The sequence below is a fragment of the Salmo salar genome, chromosome 18 (genome assembly GCF_965601325.2).
Source record: "Salmo salar chromosome 18, fSalSal1, whole genome shotgun sequence".
NCBI lineage: Eukaryota > Metazoa > Chordata > Actinopteri > Salmoniformes > Salmonidae > Salmo > Salmo salar.
Window position 1 is genome coordinate 78,785,736 of NC_138308.1, and position 23,022 is coordinate 78,808,757.

Consider the following 23,022-nt stretch of genomic DNA (forward strand, 5'->3'; position numbering starts at 1 on the left):
TTGACTCTATTCGGATGACGGTAATTACATCTTTATTGAGACTTCTTACTGGGGCTTTTAGGTGGAAAAGTATGAGTATGACATATTTTTTTCCTTTGAACAAACACATTTGTTGACTGTGTACGACTGTGGTATACAGTATAGTCATAATTTACCCTAAGTTTACTTTGTAGCTCAGGCACAGGGAAAAGCTATGACTACACAATTCAAATTGTTTGAGGAGAATGGGAGTGTGAGACAATGTTGGCTAGGCTGTATTTTTAACACATGATATCATAGAAAGGAGAGTGTTATCTTTGTCATCTTGTACTTTCCCTCACCAGACTGAAATCCAGGGCACCACATTCCCTAAGGCCGGGCTGAATATAAATAACTTTTCATCAGTTTTTATTGAGTCATGTATGTACTTCCCTTTAATGTTATTACGTATTTATGGTGGACTTTGGAGTTATTTTATGAAGTTGTAAAAATGTTCTCAAGATTCGTTTGAGCAATTTTTTAAATCGTTGACAGAAAAGTGCCAATTGATGGTCAAATACGTACAACCTCTAAAATGCCCATCTTTAGATTCATGTCTCACTCCAGCTTGGTCTTCCTCCTGGATCTCCTGCAGCACAGCCTGCTGCAGACATAGACTGAGGCCCAGAGAGAGGCCCCGCTGAGGGCCAGGAGCAGCGCCGCCACGTCCAGGCTGTGGTAGGAGTACCAGGGCAGGCTGTAGGCTTCAGTGCGCAGATGGGACGCTCCACCATTCCTCATCACGTACTCAATCCAGAAGGTGGCACTGGCGAGCGGGGACAGGGGCGTGTCGCGGTGCAGGCCAGAGAGCTTCTGCATGTTGTGGCGGTAGGACTTATTCTCCAGCACATCCCTTAGGGCCTCCAGGAAGTCCTCTGTGGTGAGAGTGGCGGCCTCCAGCACCCGTGCCACCCCGCGCACCTGCAGCCGCAGGACGTTATCAAACTGGTCGAAGAGGAGCGGCAGGCCCAGCACAGGGACTCCGTGGTAGATGGCCTCATACAGGCCGTTGGTGCCTCCGTGAGCCACAAAGGCACGGGTTTTGGGGTGGCCCAGGAGGTCGTTCTGGGGGAGCCAGTCCAGTAGCAGGGTGTTGTTCCCCAGGGAAGAGGGTCTTTCTCCCAGGAACCTCCACACCACCTTGTGGGGCAGCTTGGCAAAGGCTTGGGCCACCGCTTCGGTCACCTCCTTAGGCAGGGCAGACACCAGCGTTCCCAGAGACATGACCACTACCCCGTGCTCTCCAGAGCTCTGCATGAAGGCCTCCAGGTCAGCAGGAAGTGGCTCAGCCGGACGGCACTGGAAGCCCCCCACATAGACCACGTTGGGCATGGTAGGCCGCGGGAACTCAAAGACAAAGTCCACCCGCATCAGCCACACGTCTGCTGAGCGCTGCATGGAGAGCAGGTCAGCACCAGGGGGGAAGTGACGTTTGAGCAGGTTGACGTAGAGTGGCAGGATGACCAGGTGCTCCTGGAGGAGGATGACCAGGTAACGCAGGAAGTTCTCTGTCCTCTGCAGGAGGTCCATATTATCACTGAACAGGGAGTTGTACATCGGAACATAGGAGGGCAGCGTGGGGGCGACAGTCATGTGGGCCTCGCCTGCGTTGAGCCAGCGAACATTATAAACCATGGGCATGCCCAGGTATTGGGCCAGGAGCACTCCAGCAGGGAAGGCAGGGTCGGTGAGCATCAGGTCGAATCTGGAAACCCTCAGTTTGGCGACGAGGACAGAGTCATCCAAGATGGTGGAGATCATGCAGAGTGCCTCGCCGTGAAACATCATCAACATGGCCGCCGTGTCCTTCTGCTGCTCCAGAAAACGGAGGACCGGTAACATCCTGTGGAGTTTCAGTGAGCGCTGCATCAGGATGGTGTAGAAGTCAGGACCCAGGTCCTCGCCCGCCGGAGGAGGAGCAGGGTTCACGGTGATAGAGGTGTAGACAGGGGAATTCTGGGGGATGTACCAGCTCTTGGCAGAGCGCAGCACGGTGAGGTTGTGACCTCTGGAGTGGAGCTCTCGGAGGATGACCTCCATGTTGAGCCAGTGGCTGCCATCCTCTGGGAAGACCAGGATTCTACCTCCCCCGCTGCCGTTACTGCGGCAACCCCGCACGAAGACGAGGAGGAGGAGGAGGCAGAGGATTCGTCGAAGGACCGCCGCTGTTCCACCGCACATGCCCATTACATCATTGGAGCTGGGAACAAACAAGAAAATAACAACATGTTTGTTTACGATCTCAGGAAAATGTTCTCTCTTCTCTACGATAGTATATATTATATTTAGAAAAAGTATACAATAGAAATTGTTTGATTTTCATGAGCAGTTTTAGCATACAGAATGCAAGGACTGAGAAAGAGATTACATGGTCTGACTATAAAGTAGCTTTATCGAGGTATTGTCTTTTCTGTACAAAATAAATTCCATAGTTGACATGTCAGCCTCTGAAATTGGCAGATGTCCAAATGTCCACTGGGTTATTATCTAAAGCTGTACATGCTGAATCACTAGATAAAACTGTTATGAAGGAAGGGAGGGGGTCATTTTCTGACATTGTGTGGAAACAGTATTCCCATGTTATGCTACTGTGAGAGTGAAGCTTCAAGCCACACAGTTGATGCACGATATGATGTATTCTCAACAGAGTTGTCACCACTTCGTACCACTATGGACAGATTGGTTCCCTAAGTTACCACACAATATAACTGTATGGTTGGAAACAGCCACTTTTTCAATCTGGATGAAATACAGAGATGACCCTGGGTGAACACAGTACAGTGGACCTTATCAATCAATTTCCTCCACTCCCACGATATAGACCCTCTCGATTCACTGATGCATCAGTACTGAATCAGTACATGCATTACAAATACTACATGCTTAGTAGACACAGATACTACACAGTCCATACCACAGGAGGTTGGTGGCACCTTAATTGGGGAGGGTGGGCTTGTGGTAATGGCTGGAGCAGAATAGGTGGAATATTATCCAATACGTCAATATGCCATTCCATTCGCTCCGTTCCAGCAATTATTATGAGCCGTCCTCCCCTCAGCAGCCTCCACTGGTCCACACACCCTTTAGCTTCGGCCATTTAGCTGGATCTGGGTTGCATTAATTAGGGCACACACTGCAGCAAAACATTTTGCAAAGGGAAACGAAAACAAGCGTTTCTAATTGAACAAGTCCAGATAGTACCTCCTTGTTTGAGACTGTTTTGTTGCATTTGGTGCCTAATGAAAAGGACATTGGTGCAATGACATCACATCTCTGGGGCTGAAACCCTAGATAGAACCTGACTCTACACTGTGGTCCCATCAGGATCTGCAGAACTGCAGTCTGGATGGGTGCAGCAGACACTGGACATGGGTGACCTGACCTGGAATGTTTATTACAGTGATGTGCAATCAGGTTATTCAGGGTAGGCTGTGGTTCCTTTGTGATAATCTAATGATTATGATTCTGGGGGTTTTATGCAAAAAATCTAAACATTTGCTAAACCTGCAACAAAACTTCAGGAAAGGCCCCAAGGTATTCACGACCCTTTCTTTCCATCCATTCAAATCCTTGACACACAGACTTTCCTGACTCCAGTCACTGCTTTGCATGCTTTTGCTTAAACATGTTGTGTGGGTATTGCCTGGGGTAAGCTGTGCATATTTGGGCGTGTCTACATATTTTGGCGCTTGCATCCCTTGAAATGAACAAAGTTAGATACAGTTGAAGTCAGCAGTTTACATACACTTAGGTTGGGGTCATTAAAACTTATTTTTCAACCAATCCACAAATTTCTTGTTAAACAAACTATCATTTTGGCAAGACGGTTTCGACATCTACTTTGTGCATGACACAAGTCATTTTTCCAAAAATTGTTTACAGACAGATTGTTTCACTTATAATTCACTGTATTACAATTCCAGAGCGTCAAACGTTTACATACACCAAGTTGACAGTGCCTTTAAACAGCTTGGAAAATTCCAGATTATGATGTCATGGCTTTAGAAGCTTCGGATAGGCTAATTGACATCATTTGAGTCAATTGAAGGTGTACCTGTGGATGTATTTCAAGGCCTACCTTCAAACTCAGTGCCTCTTTGCTAGACCTCAGAAAAAAATGTAGACCTCCACAAGTCTGGTTCATCCTTGGGAGCAATTTCCAAACGCCTGAAGGTACCACGTTCATCTGTACAAACAAATGTACGCAAGTATAAACACCATGGGACCACGCAGCCGTCATACTGCTCAGAAAGACTATCTGTCTCGTAGAGAGGAACGTACTTTGGTGCAAAAAGTGCAAATCAATCCCAGAACAACAATAAAGGACCTTGTGAAGATGCTGGAGGAAACAGGTACAAAAGTATCTATATCCACAGTAAAATGAGTCCTATATCGACATAACCTGAAACCTCATAACCTCAGCAAGGAAGAAGCCACTGCTCCAAAGCAGCCCCAAAAAAGCCAGACTACGGTTTGCAACTGCACATGGGGACAAAGATCTTACTTTTTGGAGAAATGTCCTCTGGTCTGATGAAACAATAATAGAACTGTTTAGACAGAATGCCCATCGTTATGTTTGGAGGAAAAAGGGGGAAGATTGCAAGCCGAAGAACACCATCCCAACTGTGAAGCACGGGGGTGGCAGCATCATGTTGTGGGGGTGCTTTGCTGCAGGAGGGACTGGTGCACTTCACAAAATAGATGGCATCATGAGGGAGGAAAAATATGTGGATATATTGAAGCAACGTCTCAAGACATCAGTCAGGAAGTTAAAGCTTGGTCGCAAATGGGTCTTCCAAATGGACAATGACCCCAAGCATAGTTCCAAAGTTGTGGCGAAATGGCTTAAGGATAACAAAGTAAAGGTATTGGAGTGGCCATTACAAAGCCCTGACCTCAATCCTATAGAAAATGTGTGGGCAGAACTGAAAAAGCATGTGCGAGCAAGGAGGCCTATAAACCTGACTCAGTTACACCAGCTTTGTCAGGAGGAATGGGCCAAAATTCACCCAACTTATTGTGGGAAGCTTGTGGAAGGCTACCTGAAATGTTTGACTCAAGTTAAACAATTTAAAGGCAATGCTACCAAATGCTAATTGAGTGTATGTAAACTTCTGACCCACTGGAAATGTGATGAAAGCTGAAATAAATAATTATCTCTACTATTATTCTGACATTTCACATTCTTAAAACAAAGTGGTGATCCTAACTGACCTAAGACAGGGAATCTTTACTTGGATTAAATGTCATGAATTGTGAAAACTGAGTTTAAATGTATTTGGCTAATGCATATGTAAATTTCCGATTTCAACTGTAGCTAGCAAAAACAACCTGACAAATGGACGCCTCAAATCATTTTCAAAGTTGGAATCATCATGTAATGTGCCTTTTGCAGGGTTCGAAGAGTGGAACGTCAAATATAATGAAAGTTAAGACCAGACAGAGGCAGCATACAATATACAAGACGTGGCTTTATTCATGACAGTCAAGGCAACCACCATCTCCCTCATTGCTAGCTGTCGGGCAGACGAACAGTGAGTACTGCACTGTAGACTTGTTTGAAATATCATAACATTTACATTTACATTTAAGTCATTTAGCAGACGCTCTTATCCAGAGCGACTTACAAAATGGTGCATTCACCTTATGATATCCAGTGGAACAACCACTTTACAATAGTGCATCTAAATATTTTAAGGGGGGGGGGGGTTAGAAGGCTTACTTTATCCTATCCTAGGTATTCCTTAAAGAGGTGGGGTTTCAGGTGTCTCCGGAAGGTGGTGATTGACTCCGCTGTCCTGGCGTCGTGAGGGAGCTTGTTCCACCATTGGGGTGCCAGAGCAGCGAACAGTTTTGACTGGGCTGAGCGGGAACTGTGCTTCCTCAGAGGTAGGGGGGCCAGCAGGCCAGTGGTGGATGAACGCAGTGCCCTTGTTTGGGTGTAGGGCCTGATCAGAGCCTGAAGGTATGGAGGTGCCGTTCCCTTCACAGCTCCGTAGGCAATCACCATGGTCTTGTAGCGGATGCGAGCTTCAACTGGAAGCCAGTGGAGAGAGCGGAGGAGCGGGGTGACGTGAGAGAACTTGGGAAGGTTGAACACCAGACGGGCTGCGGCGTTCTGGATGAGTTGTAGGGGTTTAATGGCACAGGCAGGGAGCCCAGCCAACAGCGAGTTGCAGTAATCCAGACGGGAGATGACAAGTGCCTGGATTAGGACCTGAGCCGCTTCCTGTGTGAGGCAGTGTCGTACTCTGCGAATGTTGTAGAGCATGAACCTACAGGATCGGGTCACCGCCTTGATGTTAGTGGAGAACGACAGGGTGTTGTCCAGGATCACGCCAAGGTTCTTAGCACTCTGGGAGGAGGACACAAGGGAGTTGTCAACCGTGATGGCGAGATCATGGAACGGGAAGTCCTTCCCCGGGAGGAAGAGCAGCTCCGTCTTGCCGAGGTTCAGCTTGAGCTGGTGATCCGTCATCCACACTGATATGTCTGACAGACATGCAGAGATGCGATTCGCCGCCTGGTTATCAGAAGGGGGAAAGGAGAAGATTAATTGTGTGTCGTCTGCATAGCAATGATAGGAGAGACCATGTGAGGATATGACAGAGCCAAGTGACTTGGTGTATAGCGAGAATAGGAGAGGGCCTAGAACAGAGCCCTGGGGGACACCAGTGGTGAGAGCGCATGGTGCGGAGACAGATTCTCGCCACGCCACCTGGTAGGAGCGACCTGTCAGGTAGGACGCAATCCAAGCGTGGGCCGCGCCGGAGATGCCCAACTCGGAGAGGGTGGAGAGGAGGATCTGATGGTTCACAGTATCAAAGGCAGCAGATAGGTCTAGAAGTATGAGAGCAGAGGAGAGAGAGTTAGCTTTAGCAGTGCGGAGAGCCTCCGTGACACAGAGAAGAGCAGTCTCAGTTGAATGCCCAGTCTTGAAACCTGACTGATTAGGATCAAGAAGGTTATTCTGAGAGAGATAGCAGGAGAGCTGGCCAAGGACGGCACGTTCAAGAGTTTTGGAGAGAAAAGAAAGAAGGGATACTGGTCTGTAGTTGTTGACATCGGAGGGATCGAGTGTAGGTTTTTTCAGAAGGGGTGCAACTCTCGCTCTCTTGAAGACGGAAGGGACGTAGCCAGCGGTCAAGGATGAGTTGATGAGCGAGGTGAGGAACAATAACAAATTCATCGTTTTTATCCTGACTTTTAGACATCTTGGACATGTACTTTTGCTTTGTATATACAGTGGGAATGGTGCTTCTCCAGCCACTTTATGGGTGCCTGAGCCTTGGCTTCTACAAAATGGATGTGACTAATTGCACTACACTCATTCTACATGTGTGGCTTCCCTGCTGTGTGCATGCAGAATAAAATAATGGACATGGGCTTCTGTTGTGACTGCTGTCACTGAGAGAGAAAGACCGACGAATGGACTTAATTTAAAGGTAAAGGTAGACCTAAATGCATGTTCCTTTGCAATTTGTGGATTATGCTTCTGTTGAATCATGAAAATAGACAACATCCCTGTGAATGCATTTGATTTATCAAGCTAGAATTGCATTTTAATGTGATACTTTTTGACGCTTTGACCTGCATTTTTTTATTATTTAAAGATTTTGATATGGAATATTTGTTCAAACCTTATTTATAATATAAAGTCCACTTGAAAAGTATTCATTTAGGTCTAACCTTCACTTTTTCCACATTTTGTTACGTTACAGCCTTGTTCTAAAATTGATTAAATAGATAAAAAATCCTCATCAATCTACACACAATACCCCATGACAAAGCAAAAATAGGTTTTTAGAAATGTTTTCAAATTAAATAAAGATGTATAAAAAAATACATTATTTACATAAGTATTCAGACCCTTTGCTATGAGACTCGAAATTGAGCTGAGGTGCATCCTGTTTCCATTTATCATCCTTGAGATATATTTACAACTTGATTGGATTCCACCTGTGGTAAATTCCCTTGATTGGACATGATTTGAAAGGCACACACCACATAAGGTCCCAAAGTTGACAGTGCATGTCAGAGCAAAAACCAAGCCATGAGGTCAAAGGAATTGTCCGGGTACCAAAAAATGTCTGGAGCATTGAATCTTCTCCTTTCCCCCTTCTGATAACCAGATGGCGAATCGCATCTCTGCATGTCTGGCAGACATATCAGTGTGGATGACGGATCACCACCTCAAGCTGAACCTCGGCAAGACGGAGCTGCTCTTCCTCCCGGGGAAGGACTGCCCGTTCCATGATCTCGCCATCACGGTTGACAACTCCATTGTGTCCTCCTCCCAGAGTGCTAAGAGCCTTGGCGTGACCCTGGACAACACCCTGTCGTTCTCCGCTGACATCAAGGCGGTAACCCGATCCTGTAGGTTCATGCTCTACAACATTCGCAGAGTACGACACTGCCTTATGCAGGAAGCGGCGCAGGTCCTAATCCAGGCACTTGTCATCTCCCGTCTGGATTACTGCAACTCACTGTTGGCGGGGCTCCCTGCCTGTGCCATTAAACCCCTACAACTCATCCAGAACGCCGCAGCCCGTCTGGTGTTCAACCTTCCTATGTTCTCTCACGTCACCCCGCTCCTCCGCACACTCCACTGGCTTCCAGTTGAAGCTCGCATCTGCTACAAGACCATGGTGCTTGCCTACAGAGCTGTGAGGGGAACGGCACCTCCGTACCTTCAGGTTCTGATCAGTCCCTACACCCAAACAAGGGCACTGCGTTCATCCACCTCTGGCCTGCTGGCCCCCCTACCTCTGCGGAAGCACAGTTCCCGCTCAGCCCAGTCAAAACTGTTCGCTGCTCTGGCACCCCAATGGTGGAACAAGCTCCCACACGACGCCAGGACAGCGGAGTCAATCACCACCTTCCGGAGACACCTGAAACCCCACCTCTTTAAGGAATACCTGGGATAGGATTAAGTAATCCTTATAACCCCCCCCCCCCAAAAAAAAAGATATAGATGTACTATTGTAAAGTGGTTGTTCCACTGGATATCATAAGGTGAATGCACCAATTTGTAAGTTGCTCTGGATAAGAGCGTCTGCTAAATGACGTAAATGTAAATGTAATGAAGGTCCCCAAGAACACAGTGACCTCCATCATTCATAAACAGAAGAAATTTGGAACCACCAAGACTCTTCCTAGAGTTGGCCGCCCGGCCAAACTGAACAATCGGAGGAGAAGGGCCTTGGTCAGGGAGGTGACAAAGAACCCGATTGTCACTCTGACAGAGCTCTAGAGTTCCTTTGTGGAGATGGGAGAACCTTCCAGAAGGACAACCATCTCTGCAGCCCTCCACCAATCAGGCCTTTAAGGTAGAGTGGCCACACGGAAGCCACTCCTCAGTAAAATGAACATGGCAGCCCGGTTAGAGATTGCAAAAAGGCACCTAAAGGACTCTCAGACCATGAGAAACAAGATTCTTTGGTCTGATGAAACCAAGATTGAACTCTTTGGCCTGAATTCTAAGCATCATATCTGGAGGAAACCTGGCACCATCCCTACGGTTAAGCATGGTCGTGGCAGCATCATGCTGTGGGGATGTTTTTCAGTGGCAGGGGGAGACTAGTCAGGATCGAGGGAAAGATGAATGGAGCAAAGTACAGAGAGATCCTTGATGAAAACTTGCTCCAGAGCGCTCAGGACCTCATGCTGGGGCAAAGGTTCACCTTCCAACAGGACAACGACCCTAAGCAGACAGCCAAGACAATGCAGGAGTGGCTTTGGGACAAGTCTCTGAATGTCCTTGAGTGGCCCAGTCAGAGCCAGGACTTGAACCCGATCGAACATCTCTGGAGAGACCTGAAAATAGCTGTGCAGTGACGTTCCTGATCCAACCTGACAGAGCTTGAGAGGATCTGCAGAGAAGAATGGGAGAAACTCCTGAAATACAGGTGTGCCAAGCTTGTAGGGTCATAACTAAGAAGACTCGAGGCTGTAATTGCTGCCAAATGTGCTTCAATAAAATACTGAGTAAAGGGTCTGAATACTTCTGTAAATGTAATATTTAAGTTTTGAATTTTAAATTAATTTGCAAAAATGTCTAGAAACTAGTTTTTGATTTGTCATTATGTGATATTGTGTGTAGATTGATGAGGTGCAAAAAAATATTTAATCAATTTTAAAATAAGGATGTAACATAACAAAATGTGGAAAAAGTGAAGGGGTCTGAATACTTTCCGAATGCACTGTAAGAGTGTAAGCATATTTCACATAGTACAATTATTGTGTGTGTGTTTGTTTGCTTGCGCCGCACATTGGAATCATTGTAAATCAGTTGTGGAACGCTATGGAGTTTGCATTGCCAATTCTTCAGATGAAATGTGTCTATACATTGGTCTTTTAGTGCCACCTACCAGTTGTAACTGTGGATGATACATTGGTCTATGACTGAGCTGAGTTGAGCAGTGTGGCAGAGGCCATCAGAGGCTATTTCTCGTGTATCTTGGCTACATTGGTATTTACATTTGGTGAAAATTGTTTGTCAATATCAGTTAATTATAGCCTATGTCACTCTGGTTGTTGAAGTTATATGTTGTATGGTGAACTTTGTTTATTTGTGAGTAAATCTGGCTTTGATAATAGCCAGTGCTTACCCAGCTACTGACCTCACCACGGGTCATTGGTTTATCATGTTTATCTCCTGCCCTTCCCTGCTGCAAGACATCACAGTTAGACTATAGAACACCATGTACTCAACCCAGTATCACAGATTATTGTGAAATAGACACAAATTGCTTATTGGAAATTCGTGACAGGCACATGAAAAAGTATATTTTTTCATGTGTAGTACACGATTTTGTATACATTGCACAGATAAAGACATTAGGTTACTTATGACAGAAAAGATGGCTGTATAATGTGAACGTTTAGCAACCCAACGGTTGTGTGTTTGAATCTCATTACGGAAAACTTTGGCATTTTAGCTAACCCTTCCCATAACCCTAACCTTAATCCTTTAACCTAACTCCTAACACTAACCTTAACCCTTTAACTACTTAGCCAGCAGGTTACCTAACCTTAACCCCTAACCCCTAAACCTAACCCCAACCTTAACCCCTAGCCTAGCTAACGTTACCCCCCTAGCTTGCCTAGATAACATTAGACACCTAGCTAGCCTAGCTAACGTTAGCCACAACAAATTGAAATTTGTGTAATGTACACAAATGCATTATGAAGAAAGAAAATAGTGTAATGTTAGGATGAACATTGTCTAATACACACGAAAAGTAGACTTTTTCATGTGCCTGTCACGAATTTCAAATAAGTAATTTGTGTCTATTTCACAATAAGCTGTTGATAGTCTGTTGATGTACTGGAGGTTTACACAGGGTTCTGAACTAGAATCCATCAGCATCAACTGGCTCCACTCTCTCACAGTATGCTGTGCATCATTTAGAAATGATTCCCCTCAATTCAGTATATTACTTTGGACGGTTATTATGGTTATGTGTGGTTATTTCATTATCTCTAAAAGTCATGGAGCGTCCAGCCTTTTATCATATTTTATGCTAATATCCAGTTGAAAAATGATCAGTTTAAAAATGTACATATTTCCGTAAAGCAAAATGCATGCATATTGGTTTCTTTTTGAAAGATTCTTATTCAAATATTTTTTATTTCATCAATATATGGTAACTATGTGATGTTTTTGCCTGACAAGGCAATAGAAACTATGGTAATCCAAACTTACAAAACATATAGTGAGATACAATACATAGAGCGATACAATATATCTATCTCCTACCTCTTCAAGTGCACTGTCATCATATCACTGTAGCAGCAGTGTGCACGGATAGCCAGTCTCAGTCTCAGTTTCACTGAGAAGCCCAGTTAGTGTTTAGTGAAAGTCATGATAAACTCACTGTGACCTGTAACACAAAGACTGACCCTGTCCGCTTCCTCGTCGCTAGTTAATACACAAGATCCCAGATGGACTGGTTTTTATAATCAAGCATCACACCAACAAACAACCAACTAACTCCTCCTCTGAGTTAGATAAGGAAGATGAGGGAAGAATGCCGTGTTCGGACATCCTGGGGGACAGTTTGTATTCTAAGCAGCCGAGTAAAGAACATTGAGCTCCTCACCCCCCACGGTGGAAGGGATTTGTAGGGTTGCCCATTAAATAGGAATCAACTTTGAGTGTTTTGTTTATTTCACATGGAAGCCATTAGAAAGCTTTTTATGGTTTTAACTGTTTCACTAAGAACCATTGTAGAAGTAGTAGACCATAAAGATGTTTAATTTATGCAGTTACTATATCTGTAGGCCTACTGGTACCTCAAATATGTGTACACTGATTGAGGAAATGCAGTATGAAAGAAATTCAATTCCCAATTAATATTTTGTTACACTTTTACTACATCCATTCATTTTAGCATACTATATCACAATTTAGCAAGTCATAATTGAAGATCAAATTGTATGGAGGGGTATTTACTGAAAGCGTTGAACTATCACTGCTAAAGTCTGAGTCAGCCATCACGGTTATCCATTTCACGTTCAATAAAGTGCAAAGTTGTAAAAATGTTGTCACGTCAAATTTGTGTCTTATAACTCACAACTCTATTTCATCATCTATACACGGCAATTACTTAAATATCTAAGGAACAATGCCTTTTCAAAGTTAAATGTCTGACTGGCAAGATGTCTAAGATGTTGCATACACAAATACTCTTTTCACTCTACTGAGCCAAGCTAAGCTGCACTGTAAGCCTACTTGCCAGGTTACGCGTCCACCATACTATAGTTACTGGAAAGGACAATGTGAAAAGAAAACATCTGAGCCAGCACAGTAGGGTTCAGTTTAGCATGATAGCGAAAGTTAACACAGAGCAAAGAACAACATGGTTAAAGGTGACACAGGGTGTTGTTCTAAATGGACCTTGACCAACTATGCGCACAGCAACAAGGACACTCCAGCCATGGACAGAAGAGCGAAAGAGTACCTACCGTGATGCCAAAATCCATGTGGAATCTCTCTAATTACTTTGTTCAACCCAACATCACATAGGTGAGACTTTCAGGTCAATTCTCTATATGAAAGAAATGTCCAAATGTACAAAACATGACATAGACTGACCAGGTGAATCCAGGTGAAAGCTTTGATCCCGTATTGATGTCACCTGTTAAATCCACTTCAATCAGTGTAGATGAAGGAGGGAGGAGACAGGTTAAAGGAGGAGTTTTAAGCCATGAGACTATTGATACATGGAGTGTGTACTGTATGTGTGCCATTAATAGAGTGAATTACCTAGGTTAAAAATATTTAATTGCCTTTGAACCAGTGGAGGCTCCTCAGAGGAGGAAGGGGATGACCATCCTCCTCAGTGAATCTTATAAAAATAAAATAGTAAAACATTGAAAAAGTTATCCTTTTTAGATAAAACTATACTAAATATATTCACGTCACCAAATAATTGATTAAAACAGCCAGAGGACAGCTAGCTTCCGTCCTCCTCTGGGTACATTGACTTCAATACAGAACCTAGGAGGCTCATGGTTCTCACCCCCCTCCATATGACAACTTCCGGAGGACATCCTCCAACCTATCAGAGCTCTTGCAGCATGAACTGACATCTTGTCCACCAAATCAAAGGATCAGAGAATGAATATATTACTGAAAGCATAAGCTACAGCTAGCTAGCACTGCAGTGCATAACATGTGGTGAGTAGTTGACTCAAAAAGAGAGAAAGACAATGGTTTAACAGTTTAACAAATTAATTTATTCAAAAATGTATTCACTTTCACTTAATATGTACTTAGCTAGCAAATGCAGCTAGCTAGCTAGTTTAGGCTACTCAAACACCTGGCTCAAACAGAGGGATGCTATGTTAGCTAGCTGGCTATGACTATCCAACACAACACTGGAACTCTTCCAAGTCAAGGTAAACTTTTGGTTTGACAAATCTATTGCCACCGGGGCCTGCCGGTGTAACTGCTAAACTGCTTACTGAACTGCTTACTGACTGTACACTAATGTTACTAGGTGATTGTAGTGGGTTTACTAACGTGTAAGTTCTATTAGATATGTTGACTATGACGTTACTTCAGCTAATATGGTGACAATGATGTAGGATGTGTGTAGCAGTTATGATATGGTTTGGTTTGGAAAGGTTTTTTCGCCTGGTGTGTTGTACATTGAAATCCACAAGTGAAGGGAAAAGGTGAGAGGAGGAGAGCGCATAGATCCGAGAAGGAATACAACATGGCTGCTATGAAAGTGAACTGTGTTTACTTGTGTTCATCGGTGTATTCATTCATCTGATTCTGTTGAAAAACGTTTCTTAAACGGAAGCAAACGGAACGAAACGGGGATAAACATACCAGAATTTGTCCAATAGAAACACTTGTTTGCAACTGTTGGACTAATGATTTCACCCTAGATCAGCTATATGCAGGCAAGAGTGTGCAAGGCGGTATTGAATGTGTCACTGTCTGTCCATGTTTCACTGTCTGTGTTGTTCTCTGGCCCTACAGTGCATTTGGAAAGTATTCAGACCCCTTGACTTTTTCCACATTTTGTTTCATTACAGCATTATGGATAATATATATATATATCCTCATCAATCTACACAAAAATACCCCATAATGACAAAGCAAAAACAAGTGCTTTTGCTAATATATATATATATATAAAAATTCAATATTACATTTACATAAGTATTCAGACCCTTTACTCAGTACTTTGTTGAAGCACCTTTGGCAGCAATTACAGCCTTGAGTCTTCTTGGGTGTGACACTACAAGCTTGGCACACCTACTGTATATCTGCGGACTTTCTCACATTCTTCTCTGCAGATCCTCTCAAGCTCTGTCAAGTTGGATGGGGAGCGTCGTGGCACAACTTTTTTCAGGTCTTTCCAAAGATGTTAGATTGCGTTCAAATCCGGGCTCTGGCTGGGCCACTCAAGGACATTCAGAGACTTGTCCCGAAGCCACTCCTGCGTTGTCTTGGCTGTGTGCTTAAGGTCGTTGTCCTGTTGGAAGGTGAGTAGTAGGTGCCAGGCGCACCGGTGTCCAGAACTGCAACACTGCTGGGTTTTTCACCCTCAATAGTTTCCCGTGTGTATCAAGAATGGTACCCCACCCAAAGGACATCCAACCAACTTGACACAACTGTGGGAAGCATTGGAGTCAACATGGGCCAGCATCCCTGTGGAACGCTGTAGACACCTTGTAGAGTCCATGCCCCAACTAATTGAGGCTGTTCTGAGGGCAAAAGGGGGTGCAACTCAATATTAGGAAGTTGTTCCTAATGTTTTGTACACTCAGTGTATCAAACCATCTGTACCTCTGTCAATGCAAATAGAATACTGCAACACTACCTTTGCACTCTGCAAAGAACAGAGCGTGTGTATGTGTGGAGTTTGGGAACCCAGATTGATATATATGTGTATATATATTCATTGTTCTACATGTAAACTTTGCAAGTCTATATTTTATTTTCCATGTCATGGATCAGGATCCATGAAGCCTTTCACTACTTAATATTCCAGTCCCCTGCCTCTGGCTCTCTAGCAGACTAAGCAGACCGATATGATACAATGCCCCCTCTGTAGAGCATACCCAACCTAATCGTGTTGTTCCAGGACAGTGTTATTAAGGTTCATTAAACTAAAGTTCACTATGGACTTTAGTGAAGTTGGGTTGAAATGGTATTTCAGTAGCCTGCTTTCTGAGTTTTATTAAATAATACAACACTTTCTGTTTGTTGATGCATTACCACACTTTGATAAGTATTGTAGTCTCATCTAAAGTACTAGCTCGCATTAGCTCACATGGAGCAGGTAGCCTGGTGGTTAGAGCGAAAGGTTGCTGGATCGAATCCCCGAGCTGACAAGGTAAAAATCTGTCGTTCTGCCCCTGAACAAGGCAGTTAGCCTACCGGGGAACAGTGGGTTGTCATTGTAAGTAACTGACTTGCCTGGTTAAATAAATAAAACAATTTAAATACATGAGCCAGAGCTGGCTCTGGTTTACACACACGTTCTTTATTTGTTTTGTGGGATTGGACCTCCTTAATCAATTCCATATCTGTTGTATGACTTCTCCACAGACAGCTATGATGAGAAGAGTGACATCGCCTTTCTTGGCTGCCCTTTACTTCCTGCTTCTATCGCCCGGCAATGGTTGCCACTGTAGCGCAGGCGGTAGGAAGATTCTGGTGGTCCCGGTGGATGGCAGCCACTGGGTCAACATGGAGGTCATCCTCCATGAGCTCCACTCCCGAGGACACGACCTCACCGTGCTGCGCTCTGTCAAGAGCTGGTACATCTTGCAGAAGTTCCCTCTCTACAGCTCCATCACCGTCCTCATGCTGGAGGACGAGATGGACAAGAACTTCCATGACAAGATGCTGCAAAGGAATCTGGTAATCCGGACCCTGCCGCCCTTCCTGCGGTCCTTCCACCATCAGTACGAGATCACATCCATGCAGCCGACAGGCCACAAGGTCTGCGCCAGAGAGGACGTTCTGGCGCAGATGATCCAGCGTTCATGGCAATCCAGCGTACATGGCTCGGCTCTGGTATGCTCGGTTTGACCTGGTGCTGACTGACCCTGCTCTGCCCACAGGGATCCTCCTAGCCAACTACCTCCGTCTGCTTCTGGTCTTCAACCTGCCCTGGATCAACACGGGAGAGGGTCACTTCGCCTTCGCCCCTTCGCCCCCTCGCCACTGTCCTACGTCCCCGTGTCGGGCAAAGAGCTCTATGACCACATGGACTTCCTCTAGAGAACCAGAATTTTTTTTTTAAATATTCTTTGTACTTTTATTTAACTAGGCAAGTCAGTTAAGAACAAATTCTTATTTTCAATGACGGCCTAGGAACAGTGGGTTAACTGCCTTGTTCAGGGGCAGAACAACAGATTTGTACCATGTCAGCTCAGGGATTTGAACTTGCAACCTTTCGGTTACTAGCCCAACGCTCTAACCACTAGGCTACCCTGCTGCCCCTGCCGCCCCCCAACTTCACTAACATGTTGCATTATGTCTATAGTGTGGTGGCGCAATATTTCTTCATTAATCATTGGTACGCCAACCTGCTCTAACGTCACTTCCCCTCTGCTGCTGACTTGCTCTCCATGCAGTGCTCAGCAGACGTGTGGCTGATGCGGGTGGACTTTGTCTTTGAGGTCCTGTGGCCCACCATGCCCAACGTGGTCTATATGGGAGGCTTCTAGTGTCGTCCGACCAGGCCGCTCCCTGCTGACCTGGAGGCCTTGGAGACCTTCATGCAGAGCACGTGGTGGTGGTGGTCATGTCTCTGGGAATGCTGGTGTCCACCCTGCCTAAGGAGGGGACCGAGGCGGTGGCCCAAGCCTTTGCCCTGCTGCCCCACAAGGTGTCGTGGAGGATCCCCAGGAAAGACCCTCTTCCCTGGGGAACAACACCCTGCTGCTGCACTGGCTCCCTCAGAGCAACCTCCTGGGCCAACCCAAAACCTGCGTCGTGGCTCACGGAGGCACCAATGGCCTGGAAAAGGCCATCTACAATGGGGTCCCTGTGCTGGGCCTGCCGCTTCTCTTTGACCAGTTTGGCAATGTCTGGAGGCTGCCACTCTCACCACAGGGGACTTCCTGGAGGCCCTAAGGGACGTCCTGGAGAATCCCTCCTACTGCCACAGAATGCAGAAGATCTTTGGCCTGTACCGCAACACGCCCCTGTCCCCTCTCGCCAGCGCCACCTTCTGGTTTGAGTACGTGATGAGGAACGTTGTCCCAGCTGCACACTGAAGCCTACAGCATGTCCTGGTACTCCAACCACAGCTTGGATGTGGCGACGCTGCTCCTGGCCCTCAGCGGGGCCTCTCTCTGGGCCTCAGTTTCTGTCTGCAGCAGACTGTGCTGCAGGAGCTCCAGGTGAAAGACCAAGCTGGAGTGAGCTTGTTAACTGACAGTGTCTTGATGCGTAATATATTGCCAAATTGTTTATATTGGAACATTTTCATAAGCAGACTGGAAAATACAAGTTTCGTTAAATGTTTATTGAGTTTAACTAAGAATATACACGTTTCAGGCAAAGCAACATTTCACATGAACATTATTTTTGTATAGATGATGTTTTCATTTTTAAATGCAATAGGACCATACAGTAACATATTCGACATTACATCCATGACATTAGAGATGGACTCCTCTCTTCCCTAACGTACAGTAACGTCCTTTACTGTTCTGGAAAGTCAGAGGGAGAGAGGGAGGGAGGTCACCGCAGTGTAAAAATAAACGTGAGCTTTAATGATGAACATGAGTCACTGTGACTGTTAGCACAGTCCTATCAGAGAGGGCTACAGCCTTCCCCTCTCTCTCTCTCTCTTACTCTCCCTCCCTCTCACTCCTGCTTTCTCTCTCTCTCTCCCCCCCCTCTCCCTCTGATACTGGCCTTATCCACAGACATTAACAACTGTCTGGCTCTCAAGGTAACAGAAGGCTTACTTACGTCACATCGTGTGAATCGATGTGCCCTTGAGCAAGGCACTTAATCCTAAATGCTCCAGGGTCGCCGTTGATAATGGCAGACCCTGGCCGTGACCGCACTCTCAGAGGGTGTCTCAGGGGGAGTTGGGATATGCAAATTGTACATTTCCAATTCACACATGTATACAATACACACCTGCACATGTGAAATAGGACAAATATAGGCACCCACCAAATGTTCATTATTATATAACAATCTGCATTGGGTGATTGACATAGTTAAAAGAGTAGATACTTACATTTCACAGCTATCCTTATGTACAGTAAATGCTGGAATTGTGCAAGACTTTACATGAATTCCAATGCCTCAAGTCTTATACGTCTATACATTGTGCGTCACCTCCATTACATCACCTCTATGAAATCACCACCAGAGGGCGTGGCTAACCCAGTGAGGTTTGTGTGTCTTGGGTCAAAGGTTACATGAATCTAGTGCTCAAGATGGCCTGAGGGGCAGAGGTGATCATAGGCTGAGATGTGATGACCCCAGGCTGGGAGGCCATCAACATGGGCTGACCGGGCAGCATGGTGGGCTGGGTGTTGATGACGGTGAAGGTCTGTCTGCGTCTCTTGATCTCTCTGGCCATCTGGCACCAGGAGCAGACGTTGCAGAAGGTGGAGTACACACAGTCCGCCATCATGTCACCCTGAACACACATATAGACAGGATTATGATCCCAAAATTCCATGTTTTCTAGAAATCCCAGTTTGGATGATTCTTGGATTTCTTGCTTATTCCTGCCTGAATGTTCCACCCAGGATTTTGTTTCTACTTGCAATGAGGTATCAGCAGAGGTTTCAAACCTGGGATACTGTATGATTACATCGACTACTGGGCTGTTGTATTAACTGGACAGAAGCTCTCAGGAGGCTGAAGAAATTTGTCTTGGCACTTAAAACCCTCACAATTTTTTACAGATGCACAATTGAGAGTATCCTGTCGGGCTGTATCACCGCCTGGTACGGCAACTGCACCACCCGCAACTGCAGGGCTCTCCAGAGGGTGGTGCGGTCTGTCCAACGCATCACCGGGGGCAAACTACCTGCCCTCCAGGACACCTACAGTACCCGATGTCACAGGAAGGCCAAAAAGATCATCAAGGACAACAACCACCCGAGCCACTGCCTGTTCACCCCGATATCATCCAGAAGGCGAGGTCAGTACAGGTGCATCAAAGTGGGGACCGAGGGACTGAAAAACAGCTTTTATCTCAAGGTCAGATTGTTAAATAGCCATCACTAACACATTATAGGCTGCTGCCCTATATAAATAGACCTGAAATCACTGGCCACTTTAATAATGTTTATATATTTAGCATTACTCATCTCATATGTATATACTGTATTCTATCCTATTCTTCTGTATCTTACTCTATGCCGCTCTGACATTGCTCGCCCAAATATTTATATATTGTTAATATATTCCATTCCTTTACTTTAGATTTGTGTGTATTGTTTGATATTACTTGTTAGATATTACCACACTTTTGGAGCCAGAAACACAAGCATTTCGCTACACCCGCAATAACATCTGCTAAACACGTGTATGTGACGAATATTTCAATTTTTTTGATTTGCTGTGTTGTATGTACGGCCTCACGTTTACACAGTCTGTAGGCCTACTCTAACAGTCTTCCTTGTCTAGTTTCTTTATTCAGGTGTTCAGATTGACATTCGTTAACCCACCTGAATGCCATAGCGGTGACGTACAGCCACCCTCATGGACATGGACACAGGAGGAGTGCAAGTTGGCAACCCTACCAGCTGGGTGGAGGACCATAAGACATCCAGCATGGGGAGACAGAAACACTCTCCAAACTCTGAGGTGGTGGTGCAGGCGAAACAGGGGAAGCACCAGTAGGCAAAACAACCTGATCATAGGGTCGCAAAGCGCAGGTCAGGGAAGAGATCTGTTAACACTGATTACGACACTTATCTCACTCACTTTGATTAGTGGCTAGTAACGCTGTCAGTCAGGTCCATATGTATTTGGACAGTGACACAATTTGCATCATTTTGGCTCTGCACGCCACCACAATGGATTTGAAAGGAAACAATAGATGTGTTTTAAGTGTAGACTTTCATCCTTAATTTAAAGGTTTGTCAAATTTATTGTATGAACCGTGTGGGAATTAGAACTATTTTTATACATAGCCCCCCAATTTTAGGGTCTCAAAAGTTGTTGGACAAACTAACATAATCATAAATGAAATTGTGAGTTTTAATACTTGGTTGGAAATCCCTAGCAGTCAATGACTGCCTGAAGTCTGGAACCAATAGAAATCACTTGATGCTGTTTCTTCCCTGGCGATGCTCTGCCAGGCCTTTACTGCAGTGGTCAGTTCCTGCTTGTTATTGGGGCATTTTGCCTTCAATTTTGCCTTCAGCAAGTGAAATGCATGCTTAATTGGATTCAGGTCAGGTGATTGACTTGGTCATTGCAGAACATTCCACTTCTTTGCCTTAAACAAGTATTGGGTTGCTTTCACAGTATGCTTCGGGTCATTGTCCATCTGCACGGTGAAGTGCCGTCAAATTAGTTTTGAAGCATTTGGCTGAATCTGAGCAGATAATGTAGCCCTAACCACTTCAGAATTCATCCTGCTGCTTTTGTCAGCAGTCACATCATCAATAAATACAAAGGAACCAGTTCCATTGGCAGCCATACATGCCCACGCCATAATATTACCTCCACCATGCTTCACAGATAAGGTGGTATGCTTCGGATCATGAGCAGTTCCTTCCCTTCTCCATAACTCTTCTCTTCCCATCATTCTGGTACAAGTTGATCTTTGTCTCATCTGTCCATAGGATGATTTTCCAGAACTATACAGGCTTTTTTAGATGTTTTTTGACAAACTCTAATCTGGTCTTCCTGTTTTTGAGGCTTACCAATGGTTTACATCTTGTGATAAACCCTCTATTTACTAGTCTTCTCTTATTGTTGACTTTGACACAGATATGCCTACCTCCTGAAGGGTGTTCTGGATCTGGCCAACTGAAGGGGTTTCTCTTCACCAGGGAAAAAATTATTCTGTCATCCACCACAGTTGTTTTCCGTGGTCTTCCAGGCCTTTAGGTGTTCCTGAGCTCGACAGTGCGTTCTTTCTTTTTAAGAATGTACCAAATGGTTGATTTGGCCACACCTACTGTTTTTTCTATTTCTATGATGGTTTTGTTTTGTTTTTCATCCTAATGATGGCTTGCTTCACTGGCAGTGACAGCTCTTTGGACTTCATATTGAGGGTTAACAGCAACAGATTCCAAATGCAAATGCCACACAACTCTAAACCTTTTATCTGCTTACTTGTAAATCAACTAATGAGGGAATAACACACACCTGGCCATGGAACAGCTGAGCAGCCATTTGTCTAATTACTTTTGGTCCCTTAAAAAGGGGGGGGGGGGGGGACCACAAATAAAAAGTGCTGTAATTCCTACACCGTTCACCCGATTTGGATGTAAATACCCTCAAATTAAAGCTGAAAGTATGCACTTTCAGCTCACATTCATTATTTAATTTCAACTCCAATATGCTGTGGTAGACAGCTAAAATAATAATAACTTGGACTATGTCCAAATATTTATGGACCTGACTGTATGGGCTATAATACTCCATTGATGTCTCAAAATATTCCAAACACGGCGTAAGTCAAAACGGAACAATGTAATGTATAACATATGTGCTTTTTATAAAACAATGTTTTAATAAGGTATTCCGAAATACACAATGTAAATGAATAGTGAACCCTGAATTCACATTTTTGCAGAGAAATGTGAATGATTCGCTGAACACTGGATAAATGGACAAACAAATAGACAGACTCACAGACTTGCAAGTCGTCGAAGCAGTCACAAATGCCAGTGCTCCACTGGTTAGAGTGGACAGCTATGAAAGCTGGTGTCTGGGGCTGAGGAGGCTGAGAATGTTGGTTGTTGATTATCACACTCGTTGCCATGGTGACTGGCCGGCCACTCGACTAAGGACGAAGAACTTGAACAAAAAGCAACAACAAACATCAATGGATTGTTACTTTTTCCTAACTTTTGGCTCTATCTGCCTCCCCAATGCCAACTTGCTGAAATCAAATATGAAATACCCCCCCCCCCCCCCACATCTTTCACCTGGCTTCGAAATGCACTTTAATAGCTCTGCACTTCCTTCTATTCTAAGTGGCTAATTCACGTCTTACAAGTGGAGCCCCTTCAATCCTCACTTAACAACCAATAGGCTACTGTGTGCACTCTGGTACTGTTTATTTCCAAACTGTAGTCTATAGAGTATTCACCATTAACCTGATGTTAAAACGTTTAAGTCTATGTAGTCTACGTATAAGTCTCCCCATCAAATACAAATCATTGCAGCCTATAATTCTAGTAGTGGGGTATGTTCAATCTAAGTCCTGTTTTATTGAATTATGACTCTTAATAAAATATACTCACCTGAAAGGGACAGCTCTGCCTGGCTGTATCCAGGTTTGTGATAGGTATCTCCGGACCAGAGGTGGC

At 44.8% G+C, this 23,022-nt stretch overlaps 2 protein-coding genes, 1 long non-coding RNA gene and 1 pseudogene across 5 annotated transcripts; 2 read left to right on the forward strand and 2 right to left on the reverse strand.

Annotated features, from left to right (window-relative positions):
* Positions 1-15: 15 nt before the first annotated feature.
* On the reverse strand, positions 16-13,192 carry ugt5g1 (UDP glucuronosyltransferase 5 family, polypeptide G1). 3 transcript variants are annotated; one of them, XM_045701401.2, is made up of 2 exons: positions 13,118-13,192; positions 16-2,218 (listed from the first exon to the last, which is right to left on the reverse strand). In XM_045701401.2, exon 2 carries the CDS (start codon positions 2,203-2,205, stop codon positions 577-579), a length of 1,629 nt encoding a protein of 542 aa, XP_045557357.1. In that variant the 5' UTR covers positions 2,206-2,218; positions 13,118-13,192; the 3' UTR covers positions 16-576. The 3 variants fall into 3 exon arrangements, with proteins under 3 accessions (XP_045557357.1, XP_014011492.1, XP_014011491.1); XM_014156017.3 differs by having other exon boundaries at positions 12,988-13,190; XM_014156016.3 differs by lacking the exon at positions 13,118-13,192 and adding an exon at positions 11,780-12,672.
* LOC145861765 (uncharacterized) lies at positions 12,938-22,966 on the forward strand. The gene is made up of 3 exons (XR_014381412.1): positions 12,938-13,048; positions 19,432-19,670; positions 20,159-22,966. It is a non-coding gene; the product is annotated as an uncharacterized LOC145861765 (long non-coding RNA).
* On the forward strand, positions 16,103-18,021 carry LOC106577727 (UDP-glucuronosyltransferase 2B31-like; annotated as a pseudogene).
* Positions 18,009-22,472, reverse strand: LOC123723677 (placenta-specific gene 8 protein). Its single transcript, XM_014156021.3, has 3 exons — positions 22,343-22,472; positions 20,200-20,384; positions 18,009-19,160 (listed from the first exon to the last, which is right to left on the reverse strand). The coding sequence occupies exons 1-3, from the start codon at positions 22,470-22,472 to the stop codon at positions 18,933-18,935; spliced, it is 543 nt and encodes a 180-aa protein (XP_014011496.1). The 3' UTR covers positions 18,009-18,932.
* Positions 22,967-23,022: the final 56 nt, after the last annotated feature.

Excerpts from the sequence above, each read along its gene's own strand:
- ugt5g1 (XM_014156016.3), bottom strand. The coding sequence starts at position 11,802 with ATGATGACAGTGCACTTGAAGAG. Across the intron at positions 2,219-11,779 it reads ATGACAGTGCACTTGAAGAG|CTCCAATGATGTAATGGGCA; the intron begins GTAGGAGATAGA and ends GTTTGTTCCCAG.
- LOC123723677 (XM_014156021.3), bottom strand. The coding sequence starts at position 22,472 with ATGGCAACGAGTGTGATAATCAACAACCAACATTCTCAGCCTCCTCAG. Across the intron at positions 20,385-22,342 it reads CTTCGACGACTTGCAAGTCT|GTTGTTTTGCCTACTGGTGC; the intron begins GTGAGTCTGTCT and ends CCCTATGATCAG. Across the intron at positions 19,161-20,199 it reads GTCACCGCTATGGCATTCAG|GGTGACATGATGGCGGACTG; the intron begins GTGGGTTAACGA and ends ATGTGTGTTCAG.